This window comes from Carcharhinus amblyrhynchos, chromosome 26 (genome assembly GCF_965287045.1).
Source record: "Carcharhinus amblyrhynchos chromosome 26, sCarAmb.v2.hapA, whole genome shotgun sequence".
In the NCBI taxonomy this organism is placed as follows: Eukaryota; Metazoa; Chordata; class Chondrichthyes; order Carcharhiniformes; family Carcharhinidae; genus Carcharhinus; species Carcharhinus amblyrhynchos.
Genome location: NC_137349.1, coordinates 35,059,766 through 35,087,366, shown reverse-complemented (window position 1 = coordinate 35,087,366; position 27,601 = coordinate 35,059,766). Strand labels below are relative to the sequence as shown.

General features: G+C 48.6%; 1 protein-coding gene across 9 annotated transcripts in view; it reads right to left on the bottom strand.

The window, feature by feature from the left end:
• Positions 1 to 27,601, bottom strand: part of LOC145358780 (receptor-type tyrosine-protein phosphatase delta-like) — a 517,644-nt gene that overhangs the window by 239,649 nt on the left and 250,394 nt on the right. For 8 of the 9 annotated variants that reach the window (XR_013889502.1, XM_080213059.1, XM_080213064.1 and 5 more), the window contains exon 5: positions 11,574 to 11,759. Coding sequence is in view for 8 of the 9 variants with exons in the window: in XM_080213059.1 (XP_080069185.1) it covers positions 11,574 to 11,759 (186 nt within the window). In the remaining variant the exon portion in view is untranslated. Of the gene's footprint in view, positions 1 to 696; positions 715 to 10,599; positions 10,609 to 11,573; positions 11,760 to 27,601 lie in introns of all 9 variants that reach the window. The other variant, XM_080213067.1, reaches the window with a different exon arrangement.

Genomic DNA, 27,601 nt, shown 5'->3' with positions numbered 1-27,601 from the left:
TTGTCAACAAGGTTGCTGGGTACACAAATCATTTCAGCCACCGGCGAGCGAGGGCCCCGTCTCGACGCCAAGCCACACGGAGCTCTGAAGCGCTCCCCTCTGGAGCACGGGCCACCTCGTCTTCCGCGAGGGGGGGCCTACCGTTTTAAGCAATTACGACCGCTGCCAAAAATAAATGAGACGTCGCGTCGGCTGGTTGGGTTGGGTGGGGAGGCCGGAGCCGCCCGGGTGGAGGGCCCTCAACGCAACTGCTAAACAAAAAACAAAAAGGCGGCAAGGTCCTCCAAACGGAATGGATTAACTCGATAGATGGCGAGGCTTAAAAATTAAAAGGAGAGAGAGAGAGAGAGAGAAGCTTTCTTGTGGGGTGTTGGTGGTGGGGGGGGGCAGACACTGAGAGACAAATATGGAGCTGTGACTGACTTTCATGACACACAAAGCTACAATATGCTTTCAGCTGAAGCATATCGAATAGAGAGAAATCTTGCTCAATTTAATACAAGTCTTTTCTTAAAAATAAAACACAAAGGACGGACTGCGACAAAATACCAGACATAAACTTAACCGAAAAAAAAACCTTGCTCTTCAAAAAACAAAAGATGAAACGATCAGAAAGAAAATGAATAGGAAAAGTAACCGAAACAAAAAGAAAATTAAAAGGAAAGGTGAAAGTTCACCGACTTCCATCATTCTTACCTCGTATCGGAGTACCACCTGCGAGGATAATATGAATGCAAATAAGATTAAAAAGAAGAACCGTTAGTTGAAGAAGACAGGCCATGGGCTTTTTTTGCAGCAGAAGCAGATTTTAGAAGATAAGATTTCAGACGTATAAACACTTCACTCTTTTTTAACCTGCTGGCGGACCCCCGATTAAAGGAAGACTGCCCCGTCGGGGCAGGTGCCACATTCGAGGGGAAGGTAGAGCTTCCCGTTTCCATCGCAACGCGGCCCCCAGAGCTCGGTCCGCAGTTGCCCACAGAGACGTTCATGGTAACTGTTGCCCGGGGGTTTCTTATTATTCGTTTGCGGGGCACGGGCATCGCTGGCTGGCCAGCATTTACGGCCCATCCCTAGTTGCAGTTGAGAGTCCATCACATTGCTATCGGTCTGAAGGCCAGACCAGGTAAGGATGGCAGATTTCCATCCCTAAAGGGCATTAGACTCATAGAATTAGATTTCATGGAATCTCCTACAGTGCAGGAGAAGGCCACTTGGCCCATCAAGTCTGCACTGACTCTCTGGAAGAGCATCTTATCCAGGTCCCGCAAATCCTGCCAACCTACACACCTACTGAAAGATACGCTGGTTAGGTGCTAAATTCTAAATTCTCTCTTGGTGTACCCGAACAGGCATTGGAGTGTGGTAGCTAGGGGATCTTCACAGCAACTTAATTGCAGTGTTAATGTAAAGTCTACTTGTGACACTAATAAAACTTAAACTTAACCTCGGGAAACTAAGGGGCAATTTAGCCTGGCCAATCCCCCTAACCTACCCATCTTGGGATAGTAAGGACATCTTTGAACTGCGAGAGGAAACCGCAACACCTGGAGGAAACCCAGGCAGAGATGGGGAGAATGTGCAAACTCCACACGGACAGTGACCCAAGGCCGGAATCGAACCAGGTCCCTGGTGCTGTGAGGCAGCAGTGCTAACCATTGTGCCACCCTCCTCATCTAAGTGAGCAGGGGCCCAGGATGTGAGACAGCTGGCTGGCGTGAGACACTCGGCCTGGTTTCTACCAGAGGGACGCACAGAAGCTCAAGGTTCCAGAATCGGGTCAGGGGCTAAATTTCTCCCTTTCAACTGATCTAAGCCGTTTTGCCCCATCTGACAGAAAGGCTCCCTCAGTCTGGCATTCAGCCCATGCACCAATTACTGGTGATTGTCGAAGTGTGCACCCTTTACTGTGCGGCAAAGAGGGGTTTAGCGGGCGCAGGGGGGTGGGCAGGAGAAGTGGATGGTCAATGTCGCTGAGCCTGTTTGGGTCCATCGAGGATAGGACAGAATTATCAGTGGGTACAACAGGTGGTGAGAGGGTTGCTTGGCGATCCATGTGATTCTGCTCCTAAGTTACCACCAAGTCACTCAGAAACTAGGTCCCAGAGAGCAGATACAAGAGACACAGGGCACCCCCCACAACCCTGTGGGTATGTGAGGGAAGCGGGAGGTCTCCATTTTGTTCAGGATTTTAAGGCCTATGCGCCTGGTGGCATCATTTCATAGATTTTCATAGAATCCCTACAGTGCAGTGCAGAAGGAGGCCATTCAGCCCATTGAGCCTGCACTGACCACAGGCTCTATTCCCGCAACCCCATATATTTACCCTCTTCATCTAAGGAGGAATTTAGCATGGCCGATCCACCTAACCCGCACATCTTTCGGGTTGCGGGAGGAAACTGGAGCACCACACAGACATGGGGAGGAAGTGCAGACTCTGCACAGTGACCCAAGCCGGGAATTGAACCCGGATCCCTGGCATTGGGAGGCAGCAGTGCCCTCAAAGTCAACAGACCACTTTACAGCTCACCACACATTCAGGACCACCCCCCCCCCCGTCACCATGGGGGCCATACATTCCCACCCCAGGTGTGGAAGAAGGACAGACCTCTGTCTTTCTGCCACTCAGCTCACTACATTGGTTACATGGTACAACGTGCCGTTGGCCCCAACGTTTACCAAGGGCGGGAACCTCTGATCTCCTCCGTGTCGAGACCTGTTGCGGGCGAGACTGGAAAATTTGGCGTTCCAGCCAAACTGTCAGCGGGGCCGGAAAATCCCAGCCGCGAACGAGGATGGAAAATTTCGGCCCACACGCGTGATAGATTTGAATTCTCTTGGTTGAATGTCAGCCCATTTCCAACACAAGTTTCGTGGCAGTTGCGTAATCTAATGGAGCTGCAGCAGGAGCAACACTGGAGAGAAACCATAGCAGGATATTTCTTTAAAAATTGTGATTATTAGTTGAAAGAATATTGGAGATGGGAAGCAAAGGAGTTGTTTGCTACACAGTCAAGGACCATCCGATTGGGTAACGAAGAGCCAATTTGGTTTCTAATCAGCATGGGAAAGCCGGAAGTTGGTCAACTTGAGTGACCAATGGCGATGGTGTGGGGGCAGGGTACTTGGAGAGAGGAGATCATGTGATGAAAGCCCCAGGAACACATCCAATCGGAGTCAGCAAAGCTCAGCTGACAAACAGGACTCGGATCCCCTTCCTTGTTTTTCAGACTCCTCCAATTCCCGTGCACTTTTACACTTGCGCAATCCCAATTTTGGCATCTGTGATTGACAGTGTAGAATCGTAGAATTCCTATAGTACAGAAGGAGGCCATTTGACCCATCGAGCCTGCACCAACAACCATCCCATCCAGATCCTATCCCTGTAACCCCATGTATTTATCCTGAGAGTCCCCCTAACACTAAGGGTCAGTTTGGCATGGCCAATCCACCTCACCCGCATGTCTTTGGAGTGATGGGAGGAAACCCATGCAGACATGGGGAGAACGTGCAAACTGCAGACAGACAGTCACCCGAGGCTGGAATCGAACCCGGGTCCCTTGCGCTGTGAAGCAGCAGTGCTAACCACTGTGCCACCATGCCGCCTTTTAACTAACTAAGTGTTCTGCTTGTAAAGGCTCCAAAAGCCGTCCACTGTACTTTCAGCTGTACACGCAATGAGAAGCACTGTGAACCTAAAGAATCAATCCAGCATGGGGACTCTGGATTGTGTGTGCACCCCAAGGCTCAGCCTGGGGCAGACTCCCACACATGTACCCCCACTCGAACTACAACACTCCTCACTCAAATATACCTGATAATGTATCAAAAGACTGGGAAAAGCAGGCGAGTTAAGTTCCTGGAGTGGTGAGGTTATAGGGAAACGTGCAGGGCAACAGAACCAACTGAACAGCCATTTATAAAGGGCTGGCATAGGCTTGATGGACTGAGTAGCCATCTCTGTCCTGTAACTGTCTATGATTTAAGAATCAGTCAATGAGAGCACTGCACCCTAGTTTGATGTATATTCGAATACTGTGAGCTGGGACCCGCACTGGTCTTCTTCATCACTGCTCCCACCCACCCTGCCCCCCACATCCCCACCCCCTCCCCCCCCCCCCACCCCCAACCCCCACCCCAGTGAACAGATACCATGCAAAACAATCCTATTAGGCAACTCCGAAATCGCTCTGGTTGGATATTTAAAACCATTTCTCAGGAGTCACGGCATTTAATTTGACTCCTTCTTTCAGAGTGTGGCACAATCTTCCTTTAAAAGGTGGCAGGTCATCTGGCTACCAGCGGAGTGGCACAATTTCAGGCAACATTTTACCACATTCCTAAAATCCGGCACATCCAAACGCTTGGAGTCTTGGATACTGAGTTCCAATGGGTGACAGAATTTGATTGCTCGGCAGCCGTTTTGGAAGGTGGATGGGATCTCTGCCTACACCCTGGGGGGCGCCTCCCAGACCGACAGCCTCCCTCCCACCCACCCGTGACCCTGCCCACCAGATTCCCTTTCCCCGATGGCAGGATGGTGTGTGGCTCAAGACCGAGATCACCCGTGATCCCTGGTCATTTGGCAGACTACAGCGGGAATGGGATGGGGTACCCTGGATGTCCCAAAGGATATAACCTTCCTGATGAATAGGCTTCCTCTCCGCCCACCCCTATACCGACCACAAGTCTATGTGTCTCTCTGAAACAATATAACATGGACATTCTAATCTGAGTTAAAAGATGTTAAGAGTCTAATTTCTAAAACACAACACGCCCTCTCTTCACAAGGATAGCCCCGACCAAATTTCTCCCAAAATGAAGCCGGGAAAAGTACTGAGGGTAGTTTTTTTTTGAAAGTTAGCTTTTATGCTCATCATGGTGTCAGCACTGGGATAAAGAATAAATTCCTTATACAGTACCAGCACCAAGCGATCCAGGACCAATCGCTGCACTGTCAGATGCAGGGTGAAACTCCCTTCTCCTCTGTACCCACCCCCCCCGCCACGTAGGCTGGGATTCTCCAATCGCGTTCATGCCAGCCAGAGTGGTAAAGTTTTGGTGTTGGCCCAAGCGGCACTGGAGAATGCCAGCCGCGGGCAAGATCGTGGGTTTCTGCCCATTGCCTCTCAGGCCCGGCCTCAGATACCAACACACTCCCCCATTGTACCCATCCGTCGCGTGTCTTTCCTGCCCCGAGTAACTTTCTCTTTCTTTGCAGGACAGGGGCCGATTATAGCTCCAGTCACTCGCCTCGCTGCGGAGTGGCTCGAGATAGTGACGGCTAGCAAGTCATTTGGCCTCAGAGACGTCACCGCAAATCCTGATGCCATCCTTATCAAACATCCAGACACAACATCCAATACTAAAACTAGCCATTTTAGTACTCCAAGCAACGTACTCCTCAGGCAGGGGCACATCTGTGGGCTCACCAAGGCATTTGGGTCCGTTTTAAAGTTCACAAAAATGTCCTAACAGCGACACAGTAAGAAGTCTCACAACACCAGGTTAAAGTCCAACAGGTTTGTTTGGTAGCAGAAGCTCTTGGTCGCAAAAGAGTGGCTTTTGCTACTAAATAAACCTGTTGGGCTTTAACCTGGTGTTGTGAGACTTCTTACTGTGTTTACCCCAGTCCAACGCCGGCATCTCCACATCACGACTAACAGCAACACAGCATGGGCCAGTAGATTTGCCCAAGGAGATGTAGTCAGGTGCAGGATGTTTTATATACTACTACACTAATGTCACTTCCTGCTACTTCAAGAACAGAAACACAACACCCAACTTCACCATCAAAACAAAACAAAGTAAAATAAAATATATATATATAGATAAAGGGGAAACCATCCCTTTCCAAAAGTGTCGGACTTAAAGTTGCTACCAATTTCAGAATGTGCTAAACTGCAGCCTGAAACTGTGTTGAGCTTCTAAAGGGAGTCGGGGTGTTAATCTGTGAGGGTTATTAGGGAACAGTTACGGTTAATAAAGCAGGTTGTTAGGTATTAGGAGAGCACCTATGTGTGATGGTGTGGGCACTGGGAGCTATGATTAATTGAAAGGGAGGGAAGGGGGGGGTGGGGAGGAAAGGGCAGTCAGAATATACCTTCAAGGGTGTTTCCATGGTTTATGATCTAACAGAAGCTTTGCCCAACGGAAGGAGTTTCACATCCAATGCAACAAGTCGGTCCCGAACGGGGATAACTGGGCGCCCTGCCTCTCTTGACTCCAGGATCAACCAGTCTTCCAAGTTTCCGTGTGAAAGGGAGCTGAATGTTTCTGCCCCTCTCAGTTCTGACAACATCCGCCCCCCTCACCCCCCACTCCCCCAACCTTTTTCCCTCTTAACTGCCTTTCAAAATGGGATAAACACAGTAAGAAGTCTCACAACGCCAGGTTCAAGTCCAACAGGTTTACTTGGAGCAAACGCTGCTAGCTTTTGGAACTGACTTTGTCAGATGGGTGGGAGTCCACATCATGTCAAAATGCGTACAGGGAATTCCACAGTCAGCACAAGGGAGGACGCTGAATGCTCGAAGAGTGCGTCCAGGGCAATGGGACGAGGGACAGTGGGCAAAGGGGTGGGCACTGCACAATAGAATCATAGAACCCTACAGTGCAGAAAGAGGCCCTTCAGCCCATCGAGTCTGCACCGACCATAATCCCACCCAGGTCCTACCCCCATATCCCTACACATCATTACCCACTGATCCCTCTAACCTAAACATCTCAGGACACTAAGGGGCAATTTAGCACAGCCAATCAACCTAACCTGCACATCTTTAGACTGTGGGAGGAAACCGGAGCACCCGGAGGAAACCCGCGCAGACACGAGGAGAATGTGCAAACTCCACACAGACAGATAGGGAGGAGAGCCACAGGGTAGGGCTGGGCATTCGGTGGGGGGGGGGGGGGTCGGGGGGGATTAATACCCTGGGCAGCAGGAGGGAAAAGGGCAAGTTAAATTCCCCTCCTGGCCACAGATTGGAGGAACACCGCGTTATTTAAATCTTTATAGTTCAAACAGCGGCTGCCTCCGTGGGGCGATCCCTCAAAGGGAATTTTTCATTTCATTAGTTGGAGACCTGTATTAAAAATAACAGGGATCCCCGCGGGTGAGTGGAGTCCTTTCGGTGCCTCAATCATCAGTTCCTGGCCTTCACAGGGAACCAGCTTTTGATAGAAGAGAGGGTGGAATTCCTTAAAGAGTTTCTCACAATATTGGGCAAAGACCTGTTACGTAAAACTCCGAATATATTAAAGTGAAGTCCAATCGTGCCCTCTCTCAATGGCCAAAATATTAGTTTTTCAGGTTAGTGTGACTGTATGTCCCTGTCTTACCAGGACCCTCAGATACTCAGGAGACAGTCTTGTGTCTCTGGGTCAACAATGACCCAGGAGAATTTCTGACTCACAAAACTCTTCCTCAGGTGAATATCTTAATGGCCAAATGGTTTTCAAATCCCCCTGCGGCCGGCCGGTAGTATGGACGGAGTTGTGTGGCGGGCTCTGATTGATGGGTACAATTCCAATCTCCTGTTTTCAACCAGTGAGAAGGTACGGACTCAGTAGGAGGCTTTAATTTACGCCTGATGCCCGCTGGTGCCCGGGCAGCGGGGACTTTTCCTGTGAAATTCTGAGCAAGAGAAAATGGCTGCTGACGGCCACTGGGACTCGGGCCAATGACCAGAGCGGATGGACCTGAGCTTTATGGAAGGTGCCTGAGTGCGTTCTGCAGCCTCAGATGGCGCGGGTGAGTGGCGCTACCCCACTTCCTCCCACCTCGAGTTTGGTTTAAGAGAATACGGTGAACGGGAAGTCGGGGTAGTGAGTGAGAGCGCGGAGCCAGGGGAAGACTCAGGGGCAGTGGACCAGAGCAGGTCAAACGGGAATGGTGCAAGTGCCGAGCATGGGGGGGGTGGCTGACCTGCGCAACACCGCCACCAGTGATAGGAGGGCTGCTACTGCACGCTGGACACTCAAAACATTTCCAGTTGTTTGTTATGGAGCATGGCAGTGCTCAGGTTAATATTGGGAATCTTACTAAGGATGTGTCCCACTGGTGTTGGAAGGGAGCATCATCGCTGCTGTGGACTTGTGAACACAGTAATCCCCTTAGGAGGAAGACTGACATAGAATTTTTCATTGGAATCGCATGACCTATGCACTAATTTTAATGTATCATAGTTATTAAAAATATTGATGGATAGATTTCACTTAATATAAATGCTTATCCCTCTGGCTGATTCGTGATTAATGGGGACTGGAAAGTATGGAGTTCTTACTGATGAATACCTGGTATAATCTCTTGACTTGCTATATTATAACAGTGACGACACTTTCAAAATGCTTCACTGATTGTAAAGTAATATCAGTAATTCACTGAAATATCAAGGAGCAGCTTGCAAGGCTTGGGCAGCACAGCCTCAAGGAGCTCACAAGAACCTTCCGTTAATGCCTTTGATCGCTATTGATGAGTTTATAATAGGGAAGGCATTTCTGCCAGTTTCGGACCCTTTCCTTCAACTCAACCCACAGCTCCGTCCCCTTCTCTTTAATTCAGACCCCTCCTCCGCCAGAGGTAAAAATTCATTATTTGGGTTCAGGCCTCCTTCTGACACCCAAGAGACCACCCACTATATCTGACCCTTGACCTTGAGGCCCATTCTCTGCGATTGACATCATTTGTCACTGATAGTGACCAGTTCAAAGTCATGGTCACTGCAAAGCCTAAGCTTGAATTTCATTAGGTTGTGGGTAACCGGAGCTAGGCCTGACCACGCGATGGAAAGGTGGGGCAGGAGGGGAGAATATCGTTCAATCATTTGAATGAATTTGCTTGGAGCCTGGCTGCCCCGTATTCCACTCTCCAATGAGATTCACTGGATAAACATCAAGAGTGGGAGACTAGATGTTTTTAACCAGTCAAGGTGCTAAAGCCCACCACACTGTACCACCCCAACTCTAGAACCTCCAATGGCATAGCCCAACTCTGGAACCCCCAACTCTAAAACCCCTAACTGCGTCATCCCAAATTCTAGAACCCCAATCTGCATCACCCCAAATTCTAGAACCCCAAACTGCATCATCCCAAACTCTAGAACCCCAATCCGCATCATCCCAAATTCTAGAACCCCAATCTGCATCATCCCAAATTCTAGAACCCCAAACTGCGTCATCCCAAATTCTAGAACCCCAATCTGCATCATCCCAAATTCTAGAACCCCAAACTGCATCATCCCAAACTCTAGAACCCCAAACTGCATCATCCCAAACTCTAGAACCCCAATCTGCATCATCCCAAACTCTAGAACCCCAATCTGCATCATCCCAAATTCTAGAACCCCAAACTGCATCATCCCAAACTCCAGAGCTCCCAACCACACCAAACCAACTCCAGAATCCCCAACTTCATCACCGCAACTCTGGGGCTCACATCTGCACCATCCCAACTCCAAAACCCACAACTGCCCCACCCCAACTCTAGAACCTCCAATAGCATAGCCCAACTCTGGAACCCCCACCTGCATCACCACAGCTCTAGAACCCTCAATGGCATCACCCCCAACTCCAGAACCCCAACTGCACCACCCAAACTCAAGAACCCCCAACTGCAGCATCCCAAACTCTAGAGCTCCAAACTGCACCGCCCAACTCTAGAGCTCCCAACTACACCAAATCAATTCTAGAACCCCCAACTTCATCACCCCAACTCCGGGACCCACATCTGCACCACCCCAACTCCAGAACCCACAACTGCACCATCCCAAACCTGGCACCTGCAACTGTCGCACCCCAACTCTATAACCCCCAATTGCAGAACACGCAATTGTACCACCTCCACTCTGGGATCCATAACTGCACCATCCCAACTCCAGAACTTGTAATTGTACCACCTCAACTCTGAGACCACAACTGTATCACCTCAACCCTAGAACCTAGCACTGTACCATCTCATTGCTAGCATCTTGTAGCATCTCAGCTCTGGAACTCCCATCTGCACCATACCAACTGTAACAACATTAACTTCACCATCCCATTGGTAGGATCCCAACTGAAGGTATCTGAGTTAGCAGACTAGCTCAAATCTGAGTCCATGCAGCTCCCTGTTGGCTTCATGTGCATCCATCCCCCAGGCTCTGTGGCTGTTTGCTCACTTTAAACAATTTAAAGCCTGGTGTTAACAGCAACTTAAATAATCCAGGTCGACGCCAAAGCAGGTACAGCAATCCGTGGAAGGTTGTTACGGTTGAGCATGGTTGATCCTAAGCCAAGACATGACCACACTAAGGAGAGGTTCTGCATGGGTTAGATGTGGAACTCCGGAAAAGACTAGAATGGATACAGAAAACTGGTGGAGTTCAAGAGGGTGGAGCATGAAGAATTCTTAAAGGATCTGGGGTAAAATCTGCTGCTAGGTTATGGGCAGGATTGTTTGATGGGATTTAAAAAAGCAACAACAGTCTTGTGTAGGTCAGTTGGGTAGGACCAGCGGGGATTTTGTTTTTAATAGTTAGTAAAATGCAAGCATGCATTTTAAGCTTGTTGTGACATTAGTCTGGAGAGGGTTTGGTGAATTAGGCTTCGAAGCCAAATACTTACCAAAGGATTCTTTAAGATTAAGAAACAGAAAGAAAGAAAACATTATAGAAGACATTATTCAGCTACATAGTCATTGTTACGTAACATTAAAAAAAAGCTTTAGACTTTTACTATTAGGTTCAAACACATTAGAAAAAACGTTATCTTATTTAAATGCTTGTTAGTCGTTATTTATTAATATAAACATACATTCACAAAATAGCAAGGAGAGAGTGGCTAAAGTCAAATTTCAAAACCATGGCAATGGAGGTTCTTGAACCATTTGGGGAGGTCAGTCGTGTGAAAGATTACTGGTAAATGCGGCTGCAGGACGTGAGGTTTAGAATAACATTTTAACGTTAGTTCCTTTTTTAAAAGATGTTTTATTTTAAACTGAGAGTACAAGTTAAAGGACTCGACAGGTCAGTTTGCCTTTTGCGTTTTGTACCACGTTCACTGAAGTTCTTGACACAACTCGTTCCCTTTGCCAATGGTTCCACTGGGTTAAAATGGCTGCCGCCTCCTCGCCTACACAATACCACAACCAGCAAGGACAGCAAAGGAAAAAGCTTCATAAGAGTTTCCCAGTCCCAAAGATTAATTTCAATTTGACACATTGGTCACAGAATGGAATCCCAAAATGGAAAAAAAAAATCAAAAAGTAAAAATAAGAGAGAGAAAAGAAAAACAAGAAGAAAAAAAAATAAACGTCAAGTAAAATAAATGGAGGTCAGAATTGGCCCAGAGAGGAAGAGCCATTTCAAAGAATATAATGAAAGGAACTGGAGATACAGTCACAGCAGTGCAGTGTGAATCAAAGAAAGCTCTATGCATAGGACGGACAGACAGGATGACAAGCTATGAGGACGTCACAAACATCAAAGGCAGTAACAGCCAAACAAAGGTCTTTTGGTTCCACGTTTTCCTCTAAAGAAGCAGATTAATCATTTTTTTTGCATCTGTGGGTAACATTTTGTTCTTTTTCCAGCCCCTACCTGACCGCAACTGTTTGATGCGTGTACTGGAGCTCGGGTCGACGGGCAGGAAGTCTTTGAACCAGGTGATCTCGGGGTCGGGGTTGCCACTGGCTGCGCACAGCATGGTCGCCGTGCGCGTGCGCTCCACCACCTTCAGCTGGGGGCCCATGTCGATGTTGGGGAAACCCGAGGGCAGCTGGTCCTCTGTGGGCAGAAAGAGGAGAGGGAAAGGCGATTAGAAAAACTCCAAACATTAGGCCTGGGGAGTAACACCCGATATCGTGAATACATTCTGCTTCAATTGCATTGAAACCAGATAGACGGGGGGGCATGAACTAATGGAGGGACTGTCCCTGGTGTGGAGTTGTGATTTACTGGCCCCATATCGGTTGCCCTGGCTCAGTGGCCCGGGTTTTACCAGCACGCGCCCCCCCCCCGAGGCTCACAAAATGGCATTCTCTGTAGGCCTCGGGAGCCACCTTACGAGCCTGGGGTTCCCCTGCCAGTAAAATCCCAGCCAGTGCCTCTCGGGATGGTAGCAGCTGCGCATCAGCAGACTGCAAAATCCAATGAGGTAACTTCATTGCAGTGTTAATGTAAGCCTACTGATTAATAAATAAACTCAAACCTTGACAGAAAAAAACCACACTGGCGTTCCCAGAGCTAATCTCAAATTCCGTCCGCTCTCCAGGCAATGGGTGGAAAGAGAGTTTATAGCGATGTTCTGTGTGCACTTTATAGATTCTCCAATGGACGAGAGAACATTATAATGGTCGTACTTTGTGAAAAATTGGCCTTTCGGAATTCTGTCGAACTCTGTACGGATCGAGTGCAATTGGTCAGAATGGGGCAGTGAGCAACAGTAAGCTGAGAGATGGAAAAAGATAGTGGTGAGACTTTCCCCTGCAGCAGGCGGGGAAAATCGGCTGCTCATCAGCAGGACTGGAAGATTCTGCCAGCAAGAATGACTGGGAAGTTCCAGTCAGTATTTCGGAGAGAGAATTTCCTTTCATTCCCTTGTAAGTGTTCAGTGGTATCCCTTCCTCAGCTTTCCTTCCCTGTCCATTCTTTTCCTATCTAGATCCAATGGTGTTTTTAACCTGACATATTTTCTCTCAGTGATTACTATTCGGGTGTGACCCTCGTCAGAATGCATGGGGGGGAGGTGTTGGTGTTCAAGTATAGGACCAGCGTTGTTGAGCCTGTCTCTGTCCTTGTGTGACACCCCACTGAAGGGCACTGCTTGACATTAATCAGCAGCAGGCATTCTTCTTATGAATGTCAATAATAGTGTTCCTCGAGAAACGGAGAGGCAGTATTATTCGGGAAAATTTTTATTTATTCCTGATATATGGGGACTGCTGGTTAGTCCAGTATTTATTGCCCCTTACAATTTGCTTTTGATAAGGTGGTGGTGCTAAGTCGCATTCTCAAACAGCTGCAGCCCTTATGGGTATATCACAGAATCCCTACAGTGCAGAAGGAGCACGGCCAATCAACCTAACATCTTTGGAATGTGGGAGGAAACCGGTGTACCCAGAGGAAACCCATGCAGATACGGGGAGAACGTGCAGGGTCCACACAGACAGTGACCCAAAGCTGGAATCGAACCTGGTAGCAGTGCTGAGGTAGCAGTGCTAACCCACAGCGCCGCCCATCGTGCCATTAGGGAGAGAGTTCCAGGATTTTGATCAAGTGATGGTGAAGGAACGATGAAGTAGTTCCAAGTCAGGATTGTGTGCATCTTGAAGGGGAACTTGCCGATGGTGGTGTTCACATGCCCCTGCTGCCCTGGTCCTCCCAGGTGATAGAGCGCAAAGGTGTCAGAGGTGGCAATACTGGATAAATCCCATGTATCAGCAACTTGAGATATTTGCAAATTAATAGAAAGCTGGGTTTAACATGGGGTTAAGGTATAGCAACATTACTCAGAAGCCAAGATGATAAAATGTATGTCTGCATGGGTTTCCTCCGGGTGCTCTGACTTCCCCCTACTGTCTAAAGATGTGTGGGTTAGGTTGGTTGGCCATGCTAAATTGTGTCAGGGAAATTAGTGGGGTAAATATAATGGGGTTACGGGGGTAGGGCCTGGGTGGGATTGTTGTTGGTGCAGGCTTGATGGGCTGAATGGCCTCCTTCCGCACTGTAGGGATATTATGATTCTCGGATTGTTTCCGGGAATCTGGATAAAAGTCAACAATCTTCTGATCAAATCCTGGGTCCATCCTTCCTGCTGCTACTTGAAATTGCTGCTCTTCTTCTGCTTTCCAGTCACAGAGCTGCTTTCCACTGTGTGCAAATCCTGAGGTCCAAGAGTTACGTGGTACACAGTCGTTCCTGCCCAGCCTGAGCCAGAGAGAAGTGGACGGTTTCTGCCTAATCACCTCTCCCCACAGGGCAAGCTGAAGAGCAGCAGCTTAACAAATGCACCACTTCTGACTGGGAACAGGCTTGTGCTTTGGATTCTATTCACCGTCCATTTTTAAGGCAGATTCATTCGCGCTTTGAAACAAAGATCTTGAATAAAGCTCATCCCAAAAGAAGTTGGTAAATCTTTCAAAGAGCAGCCTGACATGCCATCAATTAGAGCAGGTCGTAATAACACACATTCCTCTCTGCAGAACCTATTTAACTTCATAATCCGCTCCTCTGTCACATCACAGAAATTAGTGCCTGCATGAGAATATGCAAATACCTGATTCCAAATCATTCAGGGTGGAAGTAGGACTGATTCACCCAGCTGACTGTTCCCAGAAGCTGCCTCAAACCCACATATTTAATTAATGGCCAGTTCCCAGAGTGAGACATCTACATGGAAATAAGATTACCATTTTTCTGTTTAATTAGAAAAGACCTAAGAAGGTGGTAATGCTGGAGAGAAAGCGATAGAGGCAGAGAGAGATAAAACTAAATAGAGAGAAATAAATAAACAGACAGAGAGAGAAATAGAGAGTAAACTAAACAGAGTGAAATAAACAGTCAGAGAGGAAATACATAGAGAGAAATAAATAGGAAAAAATAAATTGAGAGAAATAGAAAAAGAGAAATCAGCAAAAAAGAATAAATAGTGAGATAGAGAGAGGAATAAAGAGAAAAATAAATTGAGAGTGAAACAGTTAGAGTGCAAACTAGAAATAAACAGAGCAAATGAGAGAGAGAGAAATAGAGAGAAAACAGATATGTGGATATAGAGAAAGACTTTGAAAGAGCAATAAACAGAAAAGGAAATGGGCAATGTTTGACAAATAGGGATAGAAATAGACAGATACTGCAGAATGATCAGGAATGTGAAAGAAACAGATACAACCACACGCAGACAGAGAAGAAACAGAGCCAGGCAAAAACAGGCGAGAGAGAGGCATGCAGAAAAAAACAGATAGAGCCAGCTAGAGAGCATGTGTAAGAGACAGACACACAGACACAGACAGACACATACACAGGCGCGCACACACACACACACACACACACACACACACACAGGCACATACACACAGACACACACACATACACAGTCAGACACAGACACACACACAGACAGACAGACAGACACACACACATACACAGATAGATACAGGCACACACACAATACTGTGAATTTGGGAAGATAAATAGGGTAAGCAGGGGAAGAGGAAAAGTAAGCGAGGTGATGAAGGAATAAGCTCAAAATGTCTATCACTGATTTCAGCAAATAGTGTCCAGTAACTTAATGACTTTCTAACTATGGACACATCACGGTAAATATTAATATGTTGAATGTCCAAAATAATTTCTAAATATCAAAGAAAGGCAGAAAAGACATAGGGAGAGAGTGGCAATTCATCCTTCCCTGCTTATCCTTCCTGGTGTCTATTATCTGGGGTGTTTGGTAGGGTTCCAGTGGGTGTGTCGGTGACTGCCAAAGTTAATCTGCACCTGGCAAGTTTGGCTACAAATGGACAAGATACTGCTGACAATTAGGTTTTGGATTTGTCATTGGTTTGGGATTTCCTCTCCTGTGACTGTGGCAGTGACACAGCAAGGCCCTTTCCCCTGGCCTGCCTTGGTTCCCTTACATCTTGCCTTTCATCTTCTCACTTTGGCCTCATGGTTGGCGATGAGAGTGAGTGGCTTGTATCTGTGTCTGCAGCACGCTCTCTCTTCCTCTCAAATTGCTTTCAAAGGTTCCACACGTTTCTATCTGATTGTGCCAGGTGGACTGATTCAGGCCAAGGACTTCCCAGGCAGCAAAGTCGATATCAAAACTCCTAAACAAAGACTTCAGAGTGCCTCGTAACACTTCCTTTGACTGACCCAGACTCTAACCCTCCGTAGAAGAATCACTTTGGTAAGCAAGTGTCAAGCATTCTGGCGAATGTCCAAAATTGTGCAGGTTAAGTGGATTGTTAAGTTATCCTTTAGTATCCAAAGATTTTCAGAAGGCGTTTGACAAGGTACCTCACAAGAGGTTATTGCAGAAGGTAAGGGGGCATGGAGTTGGGGGTAGGGTGTTAGCGTGGATAGAGGATTGGTTGTCAAATAGGAGGCAGAGAGTGGGGGTCAATGGGTGCTATTCGGATTGGCGGTTGGTGACTAGTGGGGTGCCCCAGGGGTCGGTGCTGGGGCCTCAGCTATTTACCATTTATATAGATGATCTGGAGGAGGGAACCGAGTGCAGGGTGTCGAAATTTGCTGATGACACCAAGATTGGGGGAAAGGCAAATTGTGCGGAGGGTGTGGAGAGTCTGCAGAAGGATCTAGATAGGCTGGGCGAATGGGCCAGGAAATGGCAAATGGAATTTAATGTTGGCAAGTGTGAGGTGGTCCACTTTGGTAGGAAGAATGGTAGGAAGGATTATTACTTACGTGGCGAAAAACTGCAGCAGGCGACGGTGCAGAGGGACCTCGGGGTCCTTGTGCATGAGTCGCAAAAACCCAGCTTGCAGGTGCAGCAGGTGGTCAGGAAGGCAAATGGGATGCTGGCCTTCATAGCGAAGGGGATTGAATATAAAAGTAGGGAGGTCTGCTGCAGCTGTATAGGGCATTGGTGAGGCCGCAGCTGGAGTACTGTGTGCAGTTTTGGGCGCCGCACCTGCGCAAGGATATTTTGGCCCTGGAGGGAGTGCAGAGGAGGTTTACTAGGCTGATACCGGAGTTGAAGGGATTGAGCTATGAGGAGAGGCTGAATAAACTAGGCTTGTACTCGTTAGAGTTTAGAAGAATGAGGGGAGATCTCATTGAGACGTATAAGATGATGAATGGGATGGATAGGATAGAGGTGGAGAGACTCTTCCCGCTCAGAAAGGACAGTAGGACTAGGGGGCACAGCCTCAAGATAAAGGGGGGGCGGTTTAGAACGGAGTTGAGGAGGAACTTCTTCACTCAAAGGGTGGTGAATCTCTGGAATTCTCTGCCCGTTGAAGTGGTGGAGGCTGCCTTGCTAAATATTTTTAAGAAGCGGGTTGATGGGTTCTTGATAAGAGAGGGGATTAAGGGTTATGGGGAGAGGGCGGGAAAGTGAAACTGAGCTACAACAGATCAGCCATGATCTTATTGAATGGCGGGGCAGGCTCGAAGGGCTAGATGGCCTACTCCTGCTCCTATTTCTTATGTTCTTAAGATGTGTAGGTTAGGTGGGTTGGCCATACTAAATATGCTGGGCTATGAGGATAGGGTGGGGGGGGGAATGGCCTGGGTAGAATGCTCTTTTGGAGAGTTGGTGCAGATTTGATGGACCACATGGCCTTGTTCTGCACTCTAGGGTGGCACGGTGGCACAGCGGTTGGCACTGCTGTCACACAGCTTCAGGGACCCAGGTTCGATTCCCGGCTTGGGTCACTGAGTGTATAGAGTTTGCGCATTCCCCTGTGTCTGCGTGGGTTTACTCCAGATGCTCCGGTTTCCTCCCACAGTCCAAAGATGTGCGTGTTATGTGTATCGGCTGTGCTAGATTGCCCCTTAGTGTCAGCGTGATGGGTCAGGGTAAACGTATGGGGTTATGGGGATAGGGCCTGGGTGGGATTGTAGTCGGTGCAGACTCGATGGGCCAAAAGGCCTCCTTCTGCGCTGTAGGGATTCTATGATTCTTTCAGCAGTCCAAGCCGGCTGTGACCATCTCAATATGGCGTGGGTTGCTTGGCTTGCCAGCTCAGACTGAGCACCTCAGAAGATCTGTCTGATTTTATGTTGGAATGAGAGGAGAAATAATAAAGAGCAGACTTCCCCACGTGTGTGACGGTACGGGACTCACTATCTTTTCCTTCCATTCTCCTCATCCCATAATTTCTATGGGAACAGCGTTGGCAAGTCAAAAGGGCGGCATGGACGTGTTGGGCCGAAGGGCCTGTTTCCATGCTGTAAACCTCTATGACTCGAAGTCGGAAGAGTATCAGGCGTCAGAAGGTTATACAGGAGATGTAAGCCCTGTGCTGGAGTGTGGGGAACCAGCCCGTCACCGCAAACACAGCTTCCCATTTTGACAGTGACGCAGATCAGTTACAAGTTCTCATCAATTCAGCGCTTACGAGGTCGATACCTTGTATACGGGGATGGTGAAACAGCTTCATGGATTACTGGCTGACTGTGACTCAGCCAGGCCCTTTCACATCTCCCCTGCGCAGGATTCTCTAACGTTAGCAGGGGGGGGGGGATTTTCAACCCCGTTCCCGCCAGCAGGATCTCCTGGTCCCGCTGAAGGCGACACCCTCAGCGAGTTCCCGGTGGCGTGACAGAGGAGCCAGGCAAAATGCCAGAGACGTCAGCAGGACTGGGAAATCCTGTCGGCTGTCACTGGTGAATCGCCCGCTGGAAAACCTACTGCCGGGGGAGGGTGGGATTGGGGGGGTGGGGAGGAGGGTGTGAAAATTCCCTCCCCTCACCAACCCCAACATCTTTTGCCTTCTTATTTTGGCTGTGTGGTTGGAGAAGAGAAAGAGTAGTTTGTGTCTGCGCCTTGAGCTCAGGAAATTCTTCCCAAAACCTCCCTGCCTCTTTGCCCCTCAGTCATCCATTCTGTGAAACCCTCTTTGACCAAGCGTGCCGTCATCTCTCCCACTCGCTCCTTTCCCTTAGTCGGTAACGCTCCTGCAAAACACCTTGGGATGTTTTACCAAGTGAAAGATGCGATAGAAGTATCAAATATAAGTTGCGGTTGAAGTTGTTACACTCTCTCAGACAGCGTGCAAACACGGTGATGTTACGAGCTACGCACACACCAGCAGTAAAGTCCAGGTCAGTGGTGGTCACAGGCGGCTGGTGCTGAGACACCGGCTGGAGTATTCCGTCCATTCTAGCCTTGAGACAAAAGGTGAACGTTTATGGACCGAAGGCGACACCGGGAAGAAGCACAAGGCATCAAAGGGCCGAACTGTGAGTGCCGATCGGCTGGCAAGTGGGCTCTGATTGGTAGAGGCATTGCCATGGGGAATGCACCAGGGAGCAGTCAACCGCCAAGCTCTTGTCTAAATTCAAAGCCGGCAGTTGAAGGCATTGCCATGGGGAATGCACCAGGGAGCAGTCAACCGCCAAGCTCTTGTCTAAATTCAAAGCCGGCAGTTGAAGGCATTGCCATGGGGAATGCACCAGGGAGCAGTCAACCGCCAAGCTCTTGTCTAAATTCAAAGCCGGCAGTTGAAAGCATTGCCATGGGGAATGCACCAGGGAGCAGTTTACTGCCAAGCTCTTGCCTAAATTCAAAGCCGGCAGTTAAAGGCATTGCCATGGGGAATGAGTTCAGGGACGGCTGTTCCCCCAAGCTTCTGTTTAGTTGGAAAAGGTACAGTGTATGGACGTGCTCATTCTGTCTGCAAAGAACAGGGCTCTGGGCTCACAGAGTGGCTCACTCACGTGTGCTAGAAGTTACACATATTCATATACAGGCCCTGCTCATCTCTTTAGATGGCAGAGGTCATGAGTTTCAGTGGTGCTGTGGAAGGAGCATTGCTGAATTACATCTAACACACGCTGTAGTCACTCCATGCCAATGGTGGAGGGAGGGAGTTTTTAACATGATCCTGGGTTGCTGATCCAGTGAGCTGCTTTGTCTTGTATGCTGCCAAGCTTTGAGTGTTGTGGACGTGCACTCATCCAGGCAAAAGGGGAGTATCCCATCATACCCTGCCTTACGATACAGCAATAAACCATCCTGTTCCAGTAACATATAAAATTCAGATTACTCCCCAAAGGTCATTCAGGGGCTACATTTGATATAATGCACCCATTCCTCCATTCCTAACCAGGTCTTATATGAGGCAATCGAGTTATAAGGAGAACTGGCAGAAGCCGGTTTTGTACACACTGGGAAGAGAAGGCACGTACGTGAACTTCCTAAAAAATTCCAGCTCTGGAAAGCAAGATAAAGAATTAATTTTAAATAGTCACAACAGGGCGTAGCTTCAAAGTGCTCTACTCAGAACATGGGGTTGCAGTCCAAGGATCCCAGAAAGGAGTGGAAATATTTTTGGGATGTCCTCAAAGCATCCCTGAGGAGGTCAAACATCCCCGCCATCTCATGGGAGTCTCTGGCTTATGTAGAGGTGCAATCGAGGCATTGGGGGGAGCACACAACCTCCAAATAATCCTTCTGCCCAACCCTTTGGTTACCACTTGCTCCACAATTGGAAGAGTCTGCAAACACGCACTGGATGTGGGTTGATTAGCAGTGCTGCTTTACAGTGCCAGGGACCTGCTTGGGTCACTGTCTGGAGTCTGCACATTCTCCCCGTGTCTGCTTTGATTTACACTGGGTGTCGCGGTTTCCTCCCACAGCCCGAAAGATGTGCTGATTTGGTGCACTGGCCCAGTGAAATTCTCCCTCAGCGTACTTGGGCAGTGTGCGGCGAATAGTGTGGTGACACTAATCAATAAAAACTAACAAAAAAGAGTAACCAGGAAACTCAGAACACTTCGAACTGGATGTAAGTCATCCTCGGTCCCCAGGAGTCAGGTCAGAGAAGAGGGAGCCTCAAACTTAGAGAAGAAAGGGTGGATTTGCAGTTTAGATATAATTGCTTCATACAGGAGGTGATGTATGTTTGATGTGACCTGGCAAAAGGACAAATTCAAGAGAGATAAAAAGTGAAATGCAGAAATGCTCAGCAGGTCCGACAGTATCTGTGGAGAGAGAATAGAGCCAACATTTCGAGTCTGGATGAACCTTCATCAAAACTTCATCATCCAGACTTGAAGGGTTGACTCTATTCTCTCCCCACAGATGCTGACAAGCCTGCTGAGTTTCTCCAGCATTTTCTGTTTCTCATGGAATCTCAGGAGGCCATTCAGCCCATTGAATCTGTACCAACTACAACCTCACCCAGGACCTATCCCCATAACCCTAGCTAAACCCCCTGACACTAAGGGGCAATGTAGCATGGCTAATCCACCTAACCCGCACATCTTCGGATTGTGGGAGGAAACTGCAGCACCTGGAGGAAACCCACGCAGACATGGGGAGAATGTGCAAACTCCACACAGACAGTCACCAAGCCAGGAAGCGAACCCTGGACCCTGGTGCTATAAAGCAGCAATGCTAAGTACGTACCACATTCTACCTATCTGCTAACAGGCTGGGGGTCCCAGCCAGCTTTCTCCTGGGGTAGTGGGTCATTCCCTCTGAAAGGAACACTTGACTGTGCTTAAATTGGCCCCAATTTTAACACAGGGCCCGCTGGTGACAGCACTGTATCAACACAACTGAGTTCACAGCACACACAAAAAAAAACCAAAGTTATCTCTTTCAGAGAAGGGGAGCAGAGACTGAGGGTGTGACGAATGAAAGTTGTAGAGCCTGTGAAAACAGGACTGTCAAAGGAACAGAACCAGTGGCCTTTAGCATGAACCGTCTTAAAACAGAAAGACGTAGTCATTAATGTCACAGAGAAGCAGGTAAAATTTACATATTCTCATTCATTCATGGGTTTGTTTTTTGAACATTTAGGTCTGTCTTGTAAGGACATAATCCACTGTATTTAAGGCCTGCACACTGCAGTCCATCTCTCCCACACTGGCACCACCATCCCACCTACTCTCCATTGGAGACACCAAACGCAGACTGGGTGACCACTTTGTTGAACATCTTGGGTCCGTCCGCAGGACCCAGACCTTCCTCAAGCTTCAACACACCAGCCTGCTCTCCTGTCCACATGTCTGTCCTTGGCCTTTTGCAATGTTGATGCTGGCCTTCATAGCGAGGGGGATTGAATATAAAAGTAGGGAGGTCTCGCTGCGGCTGTATAGGGCATTGGTGAGGCCGCAGCTAGAGTACTGTGTGCAGTTTTGGGCGCCGTACTTACGCAAGGATATTTTGGCCTTGGAGGGAGTGCAGAGGAGGTTTACTCGGCTGATACCGGAGTTGAGGGGGTTGAGCTATGAGGAGAGGCTGAATAAACTAGGCTTGTACTGGTTAGAGTTTAGAAGAATGAGGGGAGATCTCATTGAGACGTATAAGATGATGAATGGGATGGATAGGATAGAGGTGGAGAGGCTCTTCCCGCTCAGAAAGGATAGTAGGACTAGGGGGCACAGCCTCAAGATAAAGGGGGGGCGGTTTAGAACGGAGTTGAGGAGGAACTTCTTCACTCAAAGGGTGGTGAATCTCTGGAATTCTCTGCCCGTTGAAGTGGTGGAGGCTGCCTCGCTAAATATTTTTAAGATGCGGGTTGATGGGTTTTTGATAAGCGAGGGGATTAAGGGTTACGGGGAGAGGGTGGGAATGTGGAACTGAGCCACGACAGATCAGCCATGATCGTATTGAATGGCGGGGCAGGCTCGAAGGGCTAGATGGCCTACTCCTGCTCCTATTTCTTATGTTCCAGCGAACCCAACGCAAACTGGAGGAACAGCACCTCATCTTCCGATTGGGCACTTTACAGCCTCCTGGACTGAACACTGAGTTCAACAATTTCAAAGCATGAACTGTCCCCTCCACCTTCACCCACCTCTATTTTATCATCCTCCTTTTCCAATTCCATTTTTCCATTCCAGCTCTCCTTCTTCCACCCCCATTCCAACCACCACCTGCCACCTCTCTCTCACACACACACACACACACACACACACACACACACACACACACACACACACACACACACACACACACACACACACACACACACACACACACACACACACACACACACACACACCCCCTCCCCATCCCCTTTCCAGGGCGGCTACCACATTCCTCAGACCGTCCTTTAACAATCTGTACCTTTGCTCTTCTATTGACAATTTCTGATCACTTAATGGACACTTCCAGCACCTTCTCAGCCTTCTGTATCCTTCCTTACATGGAACATTGAACACTACAGCACAAAAAGGCCCTTCGGCCCACAAGGTGCGCCGATCCTATCCCTACCTACATTCCCTCTGTCCCATTCCACCTCCCGCCCCACCGCTGATTTCCTTTGCTCTCAGCTCTGACGATGGGTCATCCAGTCTCGAAACGCTGGCTCTGTTCTCTCTCCCCATAGAGGCTGTCAGACCCGCTGAGATTTTCCAGCATTTTCTGTTTTCGTTTCAGATTCCGGCACTCACAGTATTTTGCTTTTGTTTTTACCGCAATCCCGCCTCCCAGGCTGGTATTGTTGTCTGCAATGTGTATCCATCTGCATTTCTAGATCCAGAGACTCTCAGCAGATTCAGATTCGCACACGGTCTATACTCATGTCATCAGGGGCAGTTGAAGGCCTTGTGATGGCTGATGTTGTCGCCTGCTGCATGTACGTACACACACTCACAGCGGAGCTCTGGCCCCTTTTGGAAATGATGTGGAGATGCTGGCATTGGACTGGGGTAAACACAATAAGAAGTCTCACAACACGAGGTTTAAGTCCAACCCAGTGGGATTACAATCAAATAAGCTGGTTGGACTTAAACCTGGTATTGGGAGACTTCTTACTGTACTACCCTTTCGGAAAAACACTGATGGCTTGCATATACGTACAGGTAACATTACTGTTCCCCTCTCTCTCCACCCCCCACACACCCTCCAGCTCAAATCACACATCACTTACAATACCGACACGGGGCGTAACCAGAACAACTTTTCACCCAAGGTTTCCCGATCGTTTTGTGGTGAGCAGGAAAGTGCGCGATCTTACACACCGTTCATGCCAGGCTCCCACTGCAGCGAGGTCGGAGAATTTGGCAGCCAGCCAAATCTCCGCTCACTGCGGCGGGATGGGAAAATCCTGCCGGTGTGAACGGTGGTAAGATTCCAGCCTGTGTGCGGGAGGGGAAGGACCGGAGCGGGCTCCGGTGAGATGCCCATTTGGTTTGGTAGCTTGCTAATACCCACTGTCTGAGCGCTAATGTGAGGAATGGACAATTCAAGTGAAGTACTAGAGGATTCTGATGAAGGGTCATATGGACTCGAAACCTTAACTCTGTTCCTCTCTCCACAGATGCTGGCCGGCTGCTGCGTATAGCCAGCATTTTCTGTTTTTAAACTGGAGTGCGCCTGGTGTCTGTGGAAGGTATCACAAAACAACACCTTCCTTCTTTCTAAAGCTTCCACTTCCTTGTCTTACAGTTGCTAATTCATTTCCTTTTTGATTTGCTGGGAGCTGCTCTCGTTCTCCAGCTCCATGAGTACCCCCGAGCCCAACAGTGATCGCTCCTCCGACACACGCCATTGAACTCAATCTGCTGTTACATCGCTCGTTACAATCACGTTCAAGAACTCCGAGCTCACTCGAAGCCTCCAGGACTTTCAGCAATAACTACTGGTTCCTGCTCACCTGACATTTCAAATCAACTCTCAACTTTACCTCTGAAAATTTGCTCTGTCTGCACACATCTTCAGGAAACATAGAGGAGAGCATGTCCCTGTCTACATCAACGGGGACAAAGTAGAAAAGGTCGAGAGCTTCAAGTTTTTAGGTGTCCAGATCGCCAACAACCTGCCTTGGACCCCCCCATGCCGACACTATAGTTAAGAAAGCCCCCCAAACACCTCTACAGTTCTGGTCACATTACAGGAAGGACATCATTTCTCAACGAGGAGATCATGGTTAGGATGGGGTTGTCCTTAGTACGGAGGATGCTAAAGGGTGACTGAATTGAGGTGTACAAAATTATAAGGGCTAAGATGGGCTGAATGGCCTCTTTTTGCACTGCCAATTTTCCCATTCTGGGAAGTGGACAGAGGTACACATCAGGCGAGCATGATTGGCTCAAAGTCTGGGTTCACACAAGGAAATTACAGCACAGAGTTCCTGTGTTAATGCTGCTGGAGAATAGCATTGGTCACTGCCACTGCAACCTGACAGGGACCAATACAGTGGGCTATGGAGGCCAGGTCATTGAGTGTCTTTTAGACAGGGATAGATAGGTCCTTGATTGACAAGGGGATCGGGGTAATGGGGGAAAAGGCCGGGGAATGGGGATGAGAAAAATATCAGCCATGATTGAATAGCGGAGCAGACTTGATAGGCCTAATTCTGCTCCTATGTCTTATGGTCTAATATCTGCTCCAGTCTCAATGAGGTTCTGTTTCCATACTTCCTGACTTTGCGTCACTTTTTCTCACATGGATAAATGGCCTGGTACCCACATTTCCACCACAGTCAATTCTTAATGACACGGATATAGAATATACAGCACAGAAATGTTCCATTCAATCCAACTTGTCTATATTGGCATTTATGTTCCACCTGACGCTCCTCTTGCCATCCCTCTCCAATTCTGTTGACATTTTACGATGTAGAAAAGCACTTTACAATCAATAAATCATAGTGAGGTCCAAAAAAAAGCCCAAAATGAATGAATAACAAGGTAGTTTCTATTAGGCAAGGAGGAATTTTGGACAGGAGAGTCCTCATGTTCCTTCTCAAAACAGAAACTCATTTCAATAGGGAGTGCATGGTGGCAGAGTGGTCAGTATTGGTGCCTCCCAGCACCAGGGACCCATTTTCGATTCCCAGCTTGGGTCACTGTCTGTGTGGAGTCTGCATATTCCCCCTGTGTCTATGTGGGATTCCTCCAAGTGCTCCGGTTTCCTCCCACAAGCCAAAGAGGTGCAGGTTAGATGGATTAGCCATGGTAAAGTGCCAGGGGGATTGTGTGGGGTTACAGGGATAGGGCCTGGGGGGGGATTGTGATCGCTGCAGATTCAATGGGCTGAATCCTTCTGCACGTTCTCCCCATGTCTGCGTGGGTTTCCTCTGGGCGCTCCGGTTCCTTCCCATTCTTCAAAGATGTGCGGGTTAGGTTGATGGGCCGTGCTAAATTGTCCCCGAGTGTCAGGGAGATTAGTAGGGTAAATATGTGGGGGTTACAGGAATAGGGGCTGGGCGGCCTCCTTCTGCACTGTAGGGATTTTATGATTCTATTCTATGATTCTATATCCCAGCCCACATTGCAGCCCGCACTCAGCTATACGTTGAAATGCTCACTGAGATTACGTGATCAAGCCAGCCAGAGGTGTACTATTGCAGGCCTGCCAATGTGCCAAAGCCAAGGATTTCATGGGAGGGAGGAAGGAGAAAATGAGTTAGGAGGTCTTTCCCAGTGAGACTTGTCCATCTAAATTGGCAAAGACCCAGGGGGAATCCAACTTGTCAACCCAGCCAAAGCGATACTGGAGCAGAGAGCCCCACGGCCAAGGAAAGCAGCAATGTTTTCTCAATTCTGCACAATCTGTACCCCATTGGGGATATAAACTTTATGCTGTGTGTTACAGAAGGCAGAAAAACAAGCACCAGGGAGATGGCATTATTAGTTTTTATTTATGCCCATCTTGATAAAATATTAGGGGCAGGCAGAAGGTTTGGATGCAATTAACGATGGGTCTTTGTGAGCAGATGAACAAGAGGCAAATTGGCCCACCCATCACAGCCCTTCTCCCCAGTAGCTATTGTAATCCAAGTGCAATTTATTAACTTGCCTCTCTGATATTTTGAATGGGCAATCCTGTTTTCTGCTAATCCACTCAATCACTTGAGTTTCTGTAACAAAAATTACTTGTTTGCCAACAGAAATTGAGGAATTGTTCTTTTGACCCTATAACCCAGACACAACCTGTAAACGTTAACTCGATGGTGTGGGCAATTGGTTAGCTAAACCCTGTTGGAGTGACAGTGAGCAGATGGCAGCACATGGTACTGTCACTGGGCAAGTAATGCAGAAGCCAAAACAGGTGACTTGGAGACTCAAGTTCAAATCCCAGCCATGCTAAAGTGCCAGGGGGATTATGTGGGGTTACGGGATTAGGGCCTGGGTGGGATTGTGGTCAGTGCAAATTCGATGGGCTGAATCCTTCTGCACGTTCTCCCCTTGTCTGCATGGGTTTCCTCTGGGTGCTCCGGTTTCTTTCCGTTCTTCAAAGATGTGGGGGTTAGGTCGATTGGCTGAGCTAATTAGTGTCAGGGAGATTCAAATTCAAGTTCATCAGCAACTTATTGTTAGTACGGTCTTCACCCCAGTAAAACATCCCAGAGAGCTTCACAGGGGCATTATAAAATAAAACATGTACAAAGGGTGGGATTTTCTACTCTCCCATGGGATGATCTGTGGCAGTGGAGGTGGCCTGCCATTGGCTGGTGGATCCTGCCGCTGTCAACAGCGCTTCCCGTTGTTCGCACCCTCTGCCACTGAGAGACTCGCGGTGGAGGGGGCTCACCATCAGCGGGATCAGAAGATCCAGGAATGGCCAAAAAATCCCACCCACAGCCACGTAAGGAAATACTAGGTCAGAGGACCAAAGAGCCGAGGTTTTGAGCAGTATCTTGAAGAAGGAAGGCCCAAAGAGAGAGATGGAGAGGTGTAGGGTTAGGTACTCGGCAACTGAGGGCAGGGCCAACAACGGTGAAGCAATTAAAATTGGGGATGTTCAAGTGGCCAGGTTATCTCAGAGGGTTGGGGTGGCGGGGGGTAGGAGGGGGTGGGGGATGGTAGGAGGGGGTGGAGGGGGTGGGAGGGGGTGGGAGTGGGGAGTGGAGGGGGTGGGGGGTGGGGGCGATGGGGTTGGGGGACAGGGGTAGGGGTGGGGGGGCAGGGATGGGGTGGGGAGATGGGGTAGGGGTGGGGGGCAGGGATGGGGTTGGGGGGGCAGGAGTGGGGGTGGGTGTGGG